Raw genomic sequence first — 16,661 nt, forward strand, 5'->3', positions numbered from 1 at the left:
CTCTCTCTCACTCACACACACACACACACACACGAACCAACGAACGACACAACCAAATATTTCTTACACGAATCAGTCGCTTTAGGCAGAGTAAATCCGGCGGTGAACGATGCTTAAGGAGGAAGGGCCGGGATCATCTGTCTCCAGCTGCTGCCCGTTCTCCTTCTTGCTTCACTCGCCCTCCAGTGGAGGGCTGCTCGGTGCAGTCAAAGAAGAAACCCCTTACTTAAGAGCGCGCGTGTGTGCCGCAGCCGCACAATGAATGGTTGTCAGGCGGAGTGAGTCATCGAGAAGTCCCCGACCGCCAGTAGCTGCTACCGCTTAATGGTCAAGTAGGAGGAGTATGGCTGTGAAGATCAACAGTCCACAGCACTCCATACCAAGTCTGATGCAGCAGTTAGGGCCACTCAGGTTTCTATCATATTCGTGCATTTTATTACAATCTGAGACTAAAGCAACACACACCCTTTTCAAATTATGTTAAAATGTCTCCAAAAAATTTTAAAAAAATTAAATAAGTGTGTGGTTTCATGAGGGAGTGTATGAGTGTGCAATTTTTGTTTTAACCATTGGTTATATTTATATTTTTTTCTCTGATGTATGATCTGGAGGGTGAAAGACTGCAGCCAACACAGCAGATGTGATTACAACACTGTGGGTGTAAAAGTGCCAATTAGTTGTGGGCAAGCTGAGAAATCAGATACAAACAAACACAAATGTGTTTTTTCCAAAAATACTGTGATAATCATAGTGACCTCATGGTGATTATAAATATACATCTAGGCCTTCCATTACTTAAAATATGCTTTCTAATTAATGGAACTTCAAAGCCTTGCTAAGATGCCTCAGAATGTCTCAGGCTATTATCCAGGTGTCTTCTGTCAGGAAGTATGGAGAATGTGACCACCTGTTTATTTTGTCTTCACAAATATTAACATATTACCATGAACGTGTAAAGACAGGTCTAATTAAAGCTCAGACATTTGACACCTCCCTTGACACCTCCCTTGCTTTCTGGGTTGCTGGGGGTATAAACACATTTCTCGTGCTGTGGAAAAAGGCAAGGCATTGCTGCTGTTTGTATAACATCCAGAATGATATTAAAAGCGTATGAGCTTTGGCCCTGAGCTCAGCGCAGGATTAATTAACTGACTTACTGCTTGCTGGAATGTGATGAAGGCCTTTGTTGAGCTCAGACGTGGTGGGGCCATGGTACCCATGCACACTGGCTCCCCCTCAGAGCTTCATCTGATTATGACATGCAGAGGTGCTGGTCTGGCCTCAACACGGACGACACACGTGTACGCATAGTGAGGCGGGAGCAGACACACACACTCATGCATGCAGCCCTTATAACAAATGAAATGCCTGAATTAACACAAAAAATGATTAACAAGCTATTTCATCAGACTGGATCAAGTATTAATACCATGCTGTCTTGTTTTTTGTCTTGCTATGAGGACTGGAAAGATATTGAACATTTCATTTTCATTTCATCTCTTTTCAACCGCACACATCACCAATATTCTTCACTGCTACACCTTATTTAGGATCATACTATCTTCCCAGTTATTCTCTAACCAACCATGAAAGGCTATGTGTCAGAAACTGGGTTAACTATATGCTATTTCCTCCCCAAAGCACACTGATTATTCTTACATAAAAACATACAGGGACAACAGTTGCCACGGAGATGACAGGAGGAAGGCTATAGAAAATCCCCCCACATCCTGTGCATGAGACCATGTGGCTCCTGCTTTGATAGATATCAGCACGAAAGCCTACAGCTGTGCAGTGATCACAGTGCCTTTGGCTTTGAATAATTCTCTTTCATGTGTGCTTGGTGTCTCTCAACATCCATTTGCTCCGTCCCCCATATTCAGTGATTTAGATCGCTGCTGCTCCCTCCCGCAATCATTTTTCATCTTTCGCTCTTTACGTCCGCCCTCTCCTAAATCAGCTGTAACAGGTACTCAGATTAGGACTTCAGGACATGATTATAATTACACCTTACATAAAAGACTCGCTGCAGCCAATTATGTGTTTTCTAATTTCTAGGACAAAAAGTTCCTGGCCTTATAGATGTATGGCACCTGAACATAAAGTTAAAACCCTGTCATCAAAATGTCTTCCAAAAATTACATTTTCCTCTCCTTGGAGATATAAAGCTCATAAACAAAGTTGGACAATAGTTGAGATTACAAGCAATGAGCCATGGAGGATATTTATGGGCCAAACACACCAGATAAGCCTTCCTCACTTCAAAGCTGACAAAGCAATCTGAAATATGGCACTATTATTTACTACTAATGGGAAACTCCTCTTTGAGCTTATCAAGGTCAGTTGGTAGGGCTCCAGCACTTTCTTATTAAAACTTGGTGTAACAAAGGGATAAGCTCTGTCGCATTTCATCCTCAGATTTACAGCCTACAGCATAGGCCCTCTAAGCACAACTCCCAGAATCATCTGAGCAAATGAGATCCTCCTGAGGATGTCAGAGGAGCTCTGGATGTGAATTACTTGGTACAGTAGTTCAAAGTGCAAAACGATTTTATCAGTCTTTAATAAATAAATGAATGACTGAATTAATACCTAACCATAATCAAATCTAAAAATTGTAATTATGTTCATGAGTAGCTTACTCTGGCATTTTACAGAGTTCCCCATTTTCAGTTAAAGTGCTAACAATCAACTGACAACCCATACACCCATAGGCCTACATATATAATTAACATTTATTTTATTCACAAGTATTTGTCATTTTACTTTAATTTTTGTCCTAATGGTTTTCTGGTCACATTTTTCTTAATGTCCTCTCAAGACCGCATACATCCAATACCTTTATGCCTAAGAAGAAAAACAACCAACACAGAGAAAATTAAAATGGCCAATACTAAAGTTTTACCCTCAGATACTGCTAATCACAAACTTTACTCAGTAGTACTATTGTATTAAAAGTGCACACTATCTTTTCATTAAAAGACATATAGAAATACAACACTACATATTCCTCCTGTTACAATGACAATTTTACACACTGATACATTTCACACATTTGACAGGCCAAACATATCAAAGGGCAAAGGACACACATCATGGCAAAAATCTCTCAAAAATTAGAAATCAATGCTTATTACTGTACACTTATTACATTTTTTTTTAAAATAGCTCCAGGCACTGTAGCCTTTAACTCAGCTGTACAGTAGGCTAAGCAAATCTTTCTCTGGACCACTGTCATGCTAAATAGCAATCATGCACAAAACACTGAAACTACATTTAATATTTTCACTGTTTTCTGTGACTTAGTTACGGATGATGTATCTTTACCTATATTTATCTAGTCATTACAACCAAGAAACATTGAAAAATGCAACATTGGTTCTTAGTCATAAAATAATTGAGGTTTTTTATCCTTAAAAACAAAAATTAAAAGCATTTTTGATTGAATTAAAATGACTCTGAACTTTACCACCTTTTGAATGTGGTAAATATGTGTTTAATACAGCCAATTAGGATGTTGGGAAACTAAAACAAGATGTATTTAAAAATTTCACGGTCCAAGTAGAAAATGATCTTTCCCATATACCTACATTCGACCTCAACAGCCTCCTTCTATGCATATAAGCTATACCATAGAACCTGTAATATTGCAGGTATTAATATTAGTCGGTATTAGGGGTGGCACAGATCAACATGCCAAATCCATCGTACCAATCTATGTCACGTCTCTTAAGTTTTCATTAGCATGTTTTTAGCTGTCGATAGCTGTCGTTCAAACCCAAACCCACATAACCATCACTAACTAAGCCATTTTATTTATGCTTTAAAGTGTAGTTTAAAACAATACTACATCTTAGACCAAGTGCTGCTTTTTTCCAATGTACTGAAAATTATGGACAACCAGGTTGTAATGGTAATTGTTTTCTGTCCTTTTTTCCTCTGGTGATACTGGCATGTAATTGTGTAAATGGTCTTCCATAGGATATATGTTAGCATTCATTGCTATTATATTAGAACAGTGATTTTATCCTGGAATACATTCTAAAGGACAAATAATGTCCATTGTCAAGTGATTATTTTTTTACGAAAGTGCTTTGTAAGATGCCCATCTATAGAAGTAATACAATGCTTCAAATATGAGGCTTGACAAGCTCTAATAAAACAGTCTCTCTCTCTCTCTCTCTCTCTCCCTCTCCCTCTCCCTCTCCATACTCTATATCATACCACCAAGAGGACTTTTTTTTCTGGTTTTTTTTTTTTTTTTTTTTTTTTTTTATAAACAGATATCTTTGGACATGGTCTGGACCTTTACATTTCTAAAATATATTTTTCTTAATTATTACTACAGTTGTCAATATTTTCACAATTTCATATTATGTCAAGAGAGATTGATTGCCACAGTTGGGTTGAAAGTATCTGAGACAGTCGCAGATATAGAATAGCATTTAGCATGCATCTCAAAGCTCTGAACTCTAATTACAAAATTCCTTTGCCTGCACCAAAGAAGCCAATCTTGACTGTTCCAGACAAATGAGAAATCATTAGCAAGAATACATATTCAAGACCTTTGTTCATTTTCTGAACATTAAAGAAAAACATTAAAGTATACTTTTAGAATCTATTTTTAAAACCTCTAAGGGCTCACTAAAGACATCTCTAAGGGCAAGAATCAAAGAGTTTTTTTCTCAGTTCTTCCATTGTGCTCATTAACATAATAAGGGTCTTTCTATTCCTTTTTAGATGACTTACATCTATGAGAATGTATATGTTTTCCTTCACTGCTCCATAAGTAACATTTAGTGTACACAAACACACAATTGTATGACTTACTCTCTGTTGGGTTACGTTAGCTAAGTGTACAATTAGTTAAATTTAAATTTAGACAAATATAAAAAAGAAAGCAAGAACAACAAATAACCCCAAATTTCAAAAAAACACTCAACATGTAATCTAGCAGAGACAGTGGGTGAGGGGGACACCCTGTTAGCCATCTGTGAATACAAAGGAAAAACCTTAATGCTCATGCATGGGAAGACATTGCTGCCTAAACATACAACTATTTATATGGGCTTACTTTCAAATGATTTTGTAGATTGCCCTACAAATAACTGCACAGAATAAATTCATTGCTAAACAATGAAAATCTACACATTATAATCCCTGGTTCTTATTTAAACCCAAACATAAGCAGCATAACCATGTATTTAGTTTTTAAAACTTTTAAAACTTCAATTTCAATAAAAACTGAATAATTGAATTTTGCTGTTATTCAAGTAAGTCATCTCTTCAACATTGCCAACAAATTCTACAGATGCTGGGAACAAAAAGTGCACATTAAATTAAATTAAACAACAGAAATACAGACATTACACAATATATTCACATAACATAACCACAATTGAAATGTGAAGGCCAGAGTGTAGCTAGAGGGGTGTATCTAACACCTTATCCGATGAGTCCTCCTCCAACTCCTCCTCTGATTGGACAGTTTTGTGGTTGGGCTTCTTGGCATTGCTGGATGTGCTAAGGGAGCTCTGCTCACACTCATTACTCATCTTGCCTTTAGTAGTATCCTGTACAAACTCCTGGATTTCCACTGGAAGTCGCCGAAACTTGTCCTGGTATTCCTGGTCCAGCTCGCTTTGAAGCTGCAGATGCAACCAGAAAGAGATTTGATCTTAAGATAAAAACATCTCTCGTCTGGTCCTAATCTCCAATTTTAGTCTGATCCTAATCTGTCAATAGTTTGTCACCATGCACATGGGGGTTAACACTCAGAATAATGCATGCTGAATAGCTTTTAAACCCTCTAAAAAAAAATTGTAGCAAGTTAACTGCAGCATGAAGGAAAAAAACCACCAGAGGGTCACAGTGCTTTTATTGTTCAGCACTTTATGGTTTTGTGGCCAAACAGGAGTTTTGAGTGAGCCCCACAGCTGAGCTACACAGTATTGATAGGGCAAAGGAAATCAAATTGACTGAAATGCTAGTTGTCTCAATTAATTGCCTCTCTCAGTTCTCCTAATTCAGCACTGCAGAATATGTTTTTCTCCCAGGCATAGACTCCCCTAATGATTAAAGATGACGGAATTGTATTCATTCTGACCCAATAATTGCTTTAATGCTTATTTGACTAGTTAACTACCCTGCTCAGTCTTCTGGGAACATTGTAATTAAAGAAAAGCACCAAAGATGAATTGTGTCAAAGGCAATGACTGCGAAATACACTCAGTATTAATTTCTGACTGAGCTTCAGAATACTTCCGAACGCCTCGTGTATTTTAGCTTATGAAGCGTGACATACAGAAAATCCTTAACTTTGTTTCAGTTAACAGGGATTCTGCACCGCACATTGTATACGCCCTAGCATATGCCACCCCAAGACAGCTGCGGGAACTCCATGGGTCCCGTGCCAGTAAAGAGGTGGGAAGCGGCATGTGGTCTCTCCAAACAGGACCCTCTGATGCAGAGGTCACCTTGCAGGAATTCCTATTCTCACACAGCTGACAGTGACATGGCACAGCCAGATGGCTGAAGACGGAGGTGACACAGCCACTCGGTGCTAGGCGCGACCTACTTAGGGCAAGGACATCTGCTGCCCCCCTGCCAGCCCGGGCACAAAGACCCATGGATTAAAAGCGCCACCTCGCCTCAGTTGCCCACTCCTTAGCATGTGTGTGTGTGTGTGTGTGAGGTGTGTGCACGCACTGGGGGAAGAAACCTGAAGCATCCACAGGGGCACCTGACTGCAAATGATGGTAAGACGCGGTACCTGCGGGCAGAGCAGTCTATGGTAGGGCGCATGCATGCCAGGAAAGAGTGCGTATGCCACCTCTTTATCACCCGGGGGGTAGTGTGACAGCAGAGGTAATTAAAAGTCGAGGGGTAGGTGTAGGCAAAAGTGCTGTGGCTCTGTCGAAGGGTTTCGTGGGTCAAGGCAAGTTACAGTCAGCTATCAAGACTAACACCTAGTCTCAATCCATGCCTCCGCTCTCAGGCCTCTGCACCTACTACGATCATGACTGTGTTGGAAAGAGAGAATACCAGCGGATGTGTTTTTAGCTTATTTCATTTTTTAAATTTTGCAACCCTTAAAAAAATCAAACAAATACTGGTCATGGTTACAGGTTTCTTCCAGTTGCTTAAGTTTCAACAGATAACATGAAACTTTGTGATGATTCAGTGATAAGCTGCACAGTGATCAGGGTTACAGTAATGACTAGAGAATTATATCTGGGTAAACTGATTGTTGAAAGGGCATTTTCAGTTACAGAGGCGTAGCAATATTGATGCAGTAATGATATCTAGAGAGAACAGTACCCCTGTTTACTAATCAAAATTTGACTTTCAAAAAATTGACTTCTGATTGAATAAAACATTGGTACAGTTAATATCTAAAAATATCTAAAATGTATCCTATGATTTATATGGATAGCAGGACAGGTCTCATAATAACAAGCTGCTATCCTTTGTAAACATAAGGCTCTGATTTGATTGTAATGTAAAAAACATGTCTAGGCTGTACTGAAAAAAATGAACATATTATGGTTATTTATGATGGTTTCAGTAATCCAATCAGAATACAAAAGGAATCCAGGAATAGCAGAGTGTGTAGTGGACATGGGGGGGGGGGGGGGGGCATCCCAGTTGTGCTATATGCCACTGCAGTGATCATAATTGAGGTCCTAGGCTTCAAAATACAAGCCACAGTACTTGCCTACTCTCCCTCATGAAAACAAAACAAAGAGAACTCACATGGAAGTTAAAGAACTCGAGGAGGGTCTACAGATCAAATACTGTGACAGGATACAGACGAAATACAATGATCAGCACAAATTACGCTCTGGAGTCTTCTAAACCTAGGTTAATAGCACTGGCATCTAGACCACATAATAAAAGAGTAACTTTCCCCGTTGCCAAAGAAACATCCAAAGTATAGCGTCATTTAGGGTGCAATAGAACCCTGACTGTTGATCCACTCAGAGCTGAAACAGAACATATCGGAAGAGCATATGGACGAATGAATCATCTGCTCTCTCAAAGCAGTGCAGAACAACCTCCCAGAGCATGAGCCAGTCAGCAAAACCAGTCACAAAGAACTGGGCAGAACCTGGCCCTGACATGATCCATGAGCCTTCATCTAGAAGTGGAGGACAACTGGAGGACAACACTAGAAGCCAACTCAAAGACAACTGCCCAGGAAACCATTCAGTGTGGTGTATACCAAAGAGATGCACCACTAGATCTTCACTGCTGTTCTGCATAAGCCTAAATTCTCTGTCTGCTCATCAATAAGAGTGGGTATGGGAACATATTCAGGAACAGAATTACAATCAGCCACTTTCTGAACATGGAAAACCTCATGCTGTACACCAAAACAGAAAGGAACACTGACTCACTGAACCCTCTGACCATTATCTACAGCAAGGGCATAAGAATTTTCACTTGGGCTGGAGTAGCATGGATGGCTGATAAAGAGTAAAAGTAATCCGATTAGAGAGAATTGAACTACCACAAGGCCTATAACAGACCTATAGCATCTACAAATACCTGGGGATTTTCCAATCACTTGGGAACCATGAAGAAGAAAAGCGATGGGCATCTATGTACCTCTACAGAGTAAAGCAGGCCCTCAAAAGTTAGTTGAATGGAAATAATATGATCAAAGCCATAAACACGGATAAACTGCCAATCATCAGATACCCTCCTCATAATACATGGGACACTCCACCCAAAAATCCAACATCTAAAAGGTGGTATGCCAACCTGAAGGATGCTAAATGAAAGCATACACAGAAACATAAGCAAGGAACATCAGTGAGTGGTGGAGAGCAATAATGCTGTGTGACCTCCAGATCCAGATAGATAAACAAGCAGTGCTGAACCAAGCAGACACCGTGATAGTAGATCAGATGCAGCAGTGATAATGGATGCAACAGTCCCAGTGATTGAAATATCAAACGGATTGGCTAAGAAAAGTTACCAGGGACTGAAAGAAGGAATAGACCCAAGTGAGGACCGTGGTAGAAGAGCCAAGTGTGAGGACAAATATATGACCACTGGAAGGGTGAGACAAATTTTGTTTTTATAAAAAATTACATACATTTCCCGACTCACCCTATATGTGTTAAAGTGTGTGTGTGTATATATATATATATATATATATATATATATATATATATATATATATATATATATATATATATATATATAAAACCCTTATCTGTGAATATATAATATTAATATATAATATTAAATAACAATATAATAAGGCCAATATATAAATTGTTTCAAAGTTTCAGTACAGTTGTCTTCCTTATCAAAGGAAACAAATGGTGAAAACTAAAAAAAAAAAAAATCTTGATCTATAAGATAAATAAGAACTAATATATATTATTGTTAGCTCTCAGCGTAGGTACTTGTTGGTACTTTTTAACCAGATGTGCCAATCTGTTTTACAATCTGCTGTCCAGAATAGACAGTTCACGTGGCTGCAATGTATTAGATTTAATTTCATTTTATGTACTCTCTAATTGACTCAAGTAGCTACTAAATGATTTTCTATTTCAAGTAACCAGATTCAAATTATTCCCTCATAAGTTTCTGTGATTTAAAGAAAAGGTTTAGAAATGAAGCATCTTGCTAGCTAACCAACGTATCCATGCAGTCATTATGTAAACACAGAACACACAGGCCACCTGCTCCATATTTACAGATAGCCCCAAGATGAGCCTAGGCATTGCCTGCAGAAACGAGGCCTCCAGCTGAATCAATGAGCATTGACAGTCTGATATATTTAGTAAAGATTAGATGATCTCTTGCTCAGTTTAACAAAAAACAACAGCACTTGATTCTCAGACTTGAAGTGATGAGGACAAAACTCTGTTGATCTTCATTTTTAGTTTTTGACAAGCCCCAATCCCTGCCTTTGTCATTTTATTGCTAAAAATACTGAGAAATGAGCAATAAAGAATGCGAACATTGAATCTTTTTTAATCCAGCAGTCTGCTTGTCATTAATCACATCAAGTGTGTTCTTTCCTCTTTCTATGATATGAAATCCTTTCAAACCACTAGCATAGTCCTAAAGTGTCGCCAGTGCTCACATTAGCACATCAAAAGTTATAGCTGCTGCAAATCAGGGTGCAATGCTATTATTCCAACAGTACCCACTAAACTGCAAGATACGTACAAAGAGCCAGCACTGAGTCAGTAGGGTGTTGCATTGTCTACAGGGTGAACCAATTTAACTGGCTCACCTCAAGTGATCTAGTGATGAAAGCGTGACACAGTCTAGTTTCCACTCCCTCTCGAGTAGAGGATGTTAAATATGTCTTCCCTCAAAAGACTTGTCATCTGTCAACTAACCAGACTCAGATCCAATTCCTCAGCTCTCTTAAAATACTTTGGGAGGCAGATGACCTTCTTCAACATCTGTCCTAATTCTAAGATACCTTCGAGTGAAGAGAGGCTCTTCTGGACTAGGTTGAAATGAAAATCAATTTACGGCTGTGTTTTGCCCTGATGCGCTCAGCTATCGCTATGTAAATAAGTTAAATGTGGAAGTGACGATATGGATGCGGAAATTTACTTCCATCCTCCTGCGCAAACAGACTTCTTTTCTCTTTTTGTTTCCTTGCACTAGGATTGTACTCCAATTTCAATAACCGCAACACCACCGTGGCAGACATGCTTATAGCTCCAGCTGTATTGATCTGGCACTGTTTGAGGATGTCCAAACATAGGGCTGGAACAACACACTGGAAAATCATGCAAGGTTTCTGGACATGCAAGTGGGAATATGCTGCAGATGAGCATGGCACCTCACTCTGGAGGCCTCTGTCCGGTCACCCTGCCTTTCAGATAAATACCTACTGTTTGAGCTGCAGCAGGAAATGCTCTCTACAAAAGCAATTGTCCCATCCCTCTCTTCCTCAGCAAGGGGACGAGAGCTGAGTATTTCATGATCTGCTCAGCTGCTGTGGGCGTGCCGAACGGTCCCTGCCGAACAGTCCCAGCCACAGGGGGGTTTGTTTGGGCTCCGCTGGTTTCAATCGAGTGACAATCGAGTGACATTGTTTGGCGTGAGGAGGTAGGCGTGCAGCGTGCATTATTAATGCCCGCCAACCAAGCGGGCCCCATACGAAACGGTCCGGACGAGTGCCCCGCGGACAGTCCACCGCTGAGGGCTTTGGCTGTGTGCACGGGGGGAGACATGTGGTCTGGACACCATGCAGAGCCTCCGCCAGACTCCCCTGCTCACGCCGTTCCTGGGAGCAGGACCAAATGTGACGGGCCTGGTCGAGGCACAAGCTGTTCTGTGCAGAGGCAGACCACTCCATCTGTCTTCTCTTCCTGCTGTCTAGCAATGAAAAGGCATGTTCCGCATGCCTGGGGCCTCTGCTGTTTAATAGTACCTCTCATCACTCTCTTGGCACTTACTTCTCCCCATCCTCCAACTCCCCTCTCCTCCTATCGCTGCATGTTCTTCGTAGACCATATCTCTTTCTTTCTCCACCTTGTCCATGTTGGATTGTGCCCTACTCAATATCAGTGTATTAGGCTTTGGCTGTGTACTGGGTTGAGTCACTCTGTATATCTGTGTGATTGTGCCTGAGTTGCACTACACAAATATTAGGCCACATGCATCTGGGGCTGTATCTGTGACTTGCTCTGCATTTGTCTCCTGGGCCTTAGTTGTACTTTGGCCTGTACATGTGTTAGGCTGTATCTAAGTGATGCTCTGTGATTATATATTGTTCTGTGTACTATATCCTGTATTGGACTGGCCTGTCTCTGTGTCCTGTGTTGTACCTTTTCTTGACTTTGTCCTTGGTGTTGTACTGTATCAGTTCTAATTATTTGTGTGCTGGACTGAATCTGTGTAGATTGGGTCTATGTTGAGCTGTATCAATGTGATTCACAGTATATATCTTATATGCTTTCAAATTATATAATTCAGTGTAGCTCAGTATGTATGTGTACTGGAACTATATCTGTTTAGAGCTAACTCTTTGTTGGGTTGTATATCGGAGCTGAGCTAGCTCTGTGTTACGTTGTATATCTGTGCTCAGCTAGCTCTATTTTGTGATGTGGCATGAGGCATCACCTTTTAGTGGCCAGGCCATTCAGAGGGGTGGAGTTAGGGGCTAGGATGAACATTGCCATAGAGACAGCATACAGTGCCTGTTTGTGAAGGTACAACCATTATCTGCCACTCTGGCTTGCATAATGGGACAAAATTCACCTCATTGCCCAAGAAAAGCCCACTGCACTGGGAGACTGTCACAAGGATAGCGCAGGGAGCTTTACACCAGGACAGTGTAGAATGACTCCCCATGCCTTTAAACCAAAAGTCTTCTTTTGCTTTTTTGAAAAAAATGGTACGGAAGTCTTGAACAGAAAAAAAAGATCCATTATTTAATTTAAAATACACAAAACCTGCAACATTTTGTAATTGATTTTGGTGAAACATCTGGACAATGCTGATTAGCAAAGACCGGGCTTAGTAATTCACTTTCTATCAAATTGTGATGACATAAGGAAAAATTATGTCAGCTGTCTGAAACGGCAATCAGAGACCTTTACCTAAACCCACAGAGCAGCTTCATTTGCCAGGAACACCACATGTGCCATGGTCTTATTTAATGAGGATCAAAATGTTCCACTCATCAGCATGTGGTCATTGGACTCTTCCCTCCATGCGCTTCTGAAAGTTGATGCTCATTAGACAGTGTGGCATGCAGTGGCTGCTTTTGATTGGAACGTTAGCAAGACACTGACACCTGCATGTGCACACACACCTAGGTGTGACGGCAGCCCTTGTCTGCTTCTGCCTTTGCCAATTGCAGCATAATGCCTGTACACTGGCACCAAAGGGATGGGGGCATGCCAGCACTGTTTCAGGTCACTTTCCAAGTGGTCTGAAAAAGATACCGAGAGGTGGATATTCGCTTGCAATCATGCCCTCTCTCCTTCCATCCCTTCCTTCTCTCTCCCACCCACCTGCTGTTCTTCATGATCTTTAAGCAAGAAGAGTCCAGAGACCTTCTTCAGCAGGTCTCCAAAGACCCAGGGATGGTTATAGCTGTCCATTAGTGGCTGCACTGAGGCGTGAAAATGGGTCAGGACTACTTCTCTCTCTCTAACTCTCTTTTTCTCACACACACACTTGGATATTAGCTTTGCCCTGGTTACTTTCACTCACTACTTATTCTGCCTGCTGATGTAGGGTTCAAACACAAATAAATAGCTGAATCTGTCTGACCTGCTTTTCAATAGGGGAGATATTTTTTCACACTGAGGTATTTGCTAAAGATATCAGGCTCTGCGTGTGCATGCTCACACGCGACCAGGGGACACAAGTTCTCACAATTCCAGCCATGGTACAAAGTGAATGAGGACAGGCACATGTAGCACACATCTGAACCACTTACTTGCATAACAAATAGTTGGTGAGAGATTCCTGGAAGTAATGAACAATGATAATCTCATTTTCTGAGGTCTTACCATGCAAACAACAGTGTCATCATGAAACCACATGTTTAGCAGGAAACATCTACCACAACCACATCTGGTGAGCAAGAATTGCAAGCTGCACAAAAAGAAAGTGAGTGGATGTTACCTCTGCTGTGATGCATTACGAGAGGAGTGATTCAGGGTGGCCAGCAAGTCAGCAGCAACTAGAACAAAAAACCTCCAGCCAATGCAGGCCCAATATAGATGTAAACAGCTGAAACTTGGACTGGCCCTGTCAAGACAACAGAGACTGACAAAAGGAACTTACAGCAGCAGCACGACCTCTGGTTCACAAAGTGCCAATCTCTGTGCTGTGGCCCCCTCTAGTGTTGACTGCAGGAGCTGACGTTCCTCAACTTACTAGCCACAGTATTTACCCACCGTGATTTATGTATGCCATGCATGAGTACAGAGTAAAGAACTAGCAGAAGACTCCCAATTACACTGCAAACTAAACAGAGCCTAACAAAACATGGGAATGGATTTTCTAAAGAGGGCAAAGGTACCCACAAACATTCCAGCAAGGTGGAAACAACTAACGTTTCACAAGCTAACCTGCAGCCTGTGAGACCAAGTAACTTAGTCATCAAGCCATTTCTGATATATATCCAGATATCGACACACTCACCTTGCTGAGATCAATCTGTCTGATTGCATATGGACTGTAGGCTGAAGGCTATTCAATAATATAAGTGAGGCCACAAGTCGATATTAAATAGGACAAATTACAGTATAAACAGTACAGTGTAAAAACTTGACCAAAGATGGACTTGTATCTTAAAAAATAAACACTGGACACTTAAGTATACTATTACAGGATATTATACAGCGCATGCATGGGACAACTGGTAATAACATGGCTTCAGCAGGAATGAAAAACAAATGCACTATGTTGCCAAGTGAGATTTACCATCTCCATAGATATTAGACGTCCTTTCTTGCAGAAGGCACTGAAAGGAATTTCCATTACATGTTATTACCCATGTTTCTCAAGGTGTGATTGGCAAGCATTATAGAGTGTGTTTCTAAAAGAGGCGTTGGCACTGCTGGGTTAACAATATGCTCATATGGGCTAAGCTGTTGTGAGTGGATTTACTTACAGCGTACATCATTAACTGTCATAAAGAAAGAACAAGTCCACTCTGCCTCTGAGCTTAGGAAGCAGTGCATAGGTGGACATGATTGCTTTCAGCCATACAGCTCTGATTTTTTCAATGCCAGGATTCCAGAAATGTGCTTACCTTCAATATCCTGCAAACTGTCCTCCTAGAATAACATTAAAAATGATGTGACACACACACTCACTGCCTCTGTGTGTGCTTCGGCAGACATGCAGAGTGTTGTCATGTGTTCAGTGTGACCAGGCTAAGCAGTGGCGCCGGATCGGTGTGTGTGCGGTGGGGCGTGCTCTCTCTCGTACCTTCGGTTTCTCGTCCACGATTTGCTGCCGTATGAGCTTGTGCATCTCCAGGAGCTTCTCGTGCCGTTTGCTTTGAGCATCTTCCAGCTTAAAAAGAAACACAACAAAAACAGAGTAGCTGACGAGATTCAGACACAGAGAGTCAGTGTTTTTGGCTCGGTCTTTAGCCAGCATGCCCCTACACATTCAGACAGTGGCGTGTCCAAGAATGGCACTAAACAGCCAAATTAAACCACTAGATGGGATTTCAAATGCATGTTCCATTTCTTTACTGTGTGTGTGTGTGTTTCTTACCCTTTTTATGTACTGTACAACCTCGTTCACATGTGACCTGTTGATCTCCAGCTTTTCTCTATAAGGCAAAAAGGAATAAAATTCAACGTATTAAATCTAGTATTGTTGAGAAGTTAACTTTTTTTAAGAGCAAAGCAAATAAAAACAAACATATACAGTATTTATTAAGCCTGTCAAAGGTTTGAACAAATGCCCATATACAATGTAGGCCTCCTTGTGAATTTAGACTCTGTTATGCAGCAGCTACCATACTGTTGACTCATTGCAATCTAAACAAGCTCAACATGAAATCATTGCTCTATCATTTACTTACATGATGCACTTGATAACAAATAACAAAAGCCTCAGGACGAATGCAGGGCATTTTTAAAAATAATCAGTAGCTTTGGCTCTGTATTGCAGCACTGTGAATTTGAACTAAAAGCTCCCAAAACAAACAAGAACTGGAAATGGCCATTTCAGGCCAAGGGGAGCAGCACCCAACACCTGCTTTCAGGCACTTACTGAAATACTATATAGGACATCAATACTATATATACACATCGCCTGATTACCCGTTAAATGGGGGAGTATGTTTAAAAAGACTGTTATTTTTATGTTGTATAGCTGGCTTTCTCTACTTTAATCTCTTTGTTTAAAACTGACATTCTGAACTTTTAACCTCATATTCACCGCTCCATTTCAAATCCAATGCTGGAATACAGAGAAAAAATGTGTCACTGTTCAATTATTTATAGACAGCATTCTATATCTCAAAGGAGAATAGTACTAGTGGTGAACAATGTGAAATTTCTTCCAAATTACTTACTCTTCTGTTAGATTATTTTCGATTGACTTTGCCTCATTTATCCTCTCCTGTCTCTTTTTATCCATTTTCTTTTTCAAATCTTTCTTTTCCCTAAAGGTATAGAAGGGTTAAAGTGTTACATATAGTAAACTCAGGGTATGGTGATGACATCAAAGGTTAAACTAACTCTAAACTATTGGGCTTTTATAGCATCAGACTTACTTCTCACAGAGATCCTTCAGTCTCTTCAGCTGGTTACCCTGACACTCCTCAGCAACAGCGGTCAATTTCTCAACCAGCTGGAACAGTAGATATCAGAGCCATGAAAGAGATGCGCGCGCGCGCACACACACACACACACACACACACACACACACACACACCACCCACCTACCTACAGATCGACACACCCACAGAGAGGGGGCGAGGGAGAAAGAGAGAGAAAGAAAGAGAGAGAGAGAGAGAGAGAGAGAGAGAGAGAGAGAGAGAGAGAGAGGTTCTTATATTTCATATTAAGGTACTGTAAGACTGAAAAGTACATTTTGTGCTGGGGCTTCAGTCCTCCTGAGTGCTTTATGGCCTCTGGGCCTTTAAAACACTCATTAGACTGGGACTCCGTCAGCTCCTTATGAGGAAACTAATT

At 40.7% G+C, this 16,661-nt stretch overlaps 2 protein-coding genes across 11 annotated transcripts in view; both read right to left on the reverse strand.

Moving 5' to 3' along the window:
- The window catches only part of plcb4b (phospholipase C, beta 4b), a 47,654-nt gene extending 47,321 nt beyond the window's left edge, over positions 1-333 (reverse strand). Inside the window, exon 1 of the mRNA XM_027029185.3 lies at positions 68-333. The gene's annotated coding sequence lies outside the window, so the exon portion shown is untranslated. The remainder of the gene's footprint in view (positions 1-67) is intronic.
- A 2,390-nt stretch (positions 334-2,723) lies between these two features.
- Positions 2,724-16,661, reverse strand: part of plcb1l (phospholipase C beta 1-like) — a 78,826-nt gene continuing 64,888 nt past the window's right edge. For 4 of the 10 annotated variants that reach the window (XM_081717223.1, XM_081717227.1, XM_081717226.1 and 1 more), the window contains 6 exons: positions 16,241-16,317; positions 16,040-16,129; positions 15,232-15,289; positions 14,938-15,024; positions 5,445-5,648; positions 2,724-4,991 (listed from right to left, as the gene is read on the reverse strand). In XM_081717223.1, the coding sequence (XP_081573349.1) occupies positions 4,863-4,991; positions 5,445-5,648; positions 14,938-15,024; positions 15,232-15,289; positions 16,040-16,129; positions 16,241-16,317 (645 nt within the window). In that variant the 3' untranslated portion in view covers positions 2,724-4,862. Of the gene's footprint in view, positions 5,649-14,758; positions 14,784-14,937; positions 15,025-15,231; positions 15,290-16,039; positions 16,130-16,236; positions 16,318-16,661 lie in introns of those variants that run through there. The other 6 variants (XR_014124473.1, XR_014124474.1, XM_081717224.1 and 3 more) reach the window with 6 other exon arrangements.

Source organism: Electrophorus electricus, chromosome 7 (genome assembly GCF_041902795.1).
Source record: "Electrophorus electricus isolate QZ-2024a chromosome 7, ASM4190279v1, whole genome shotgun sequence".
NCBI lineage: Eukaryota > Metazoa > Chordata > Actinopteri > Gymnotiformes > Gymnotidae > Electrophorus > Electrophorus electricus.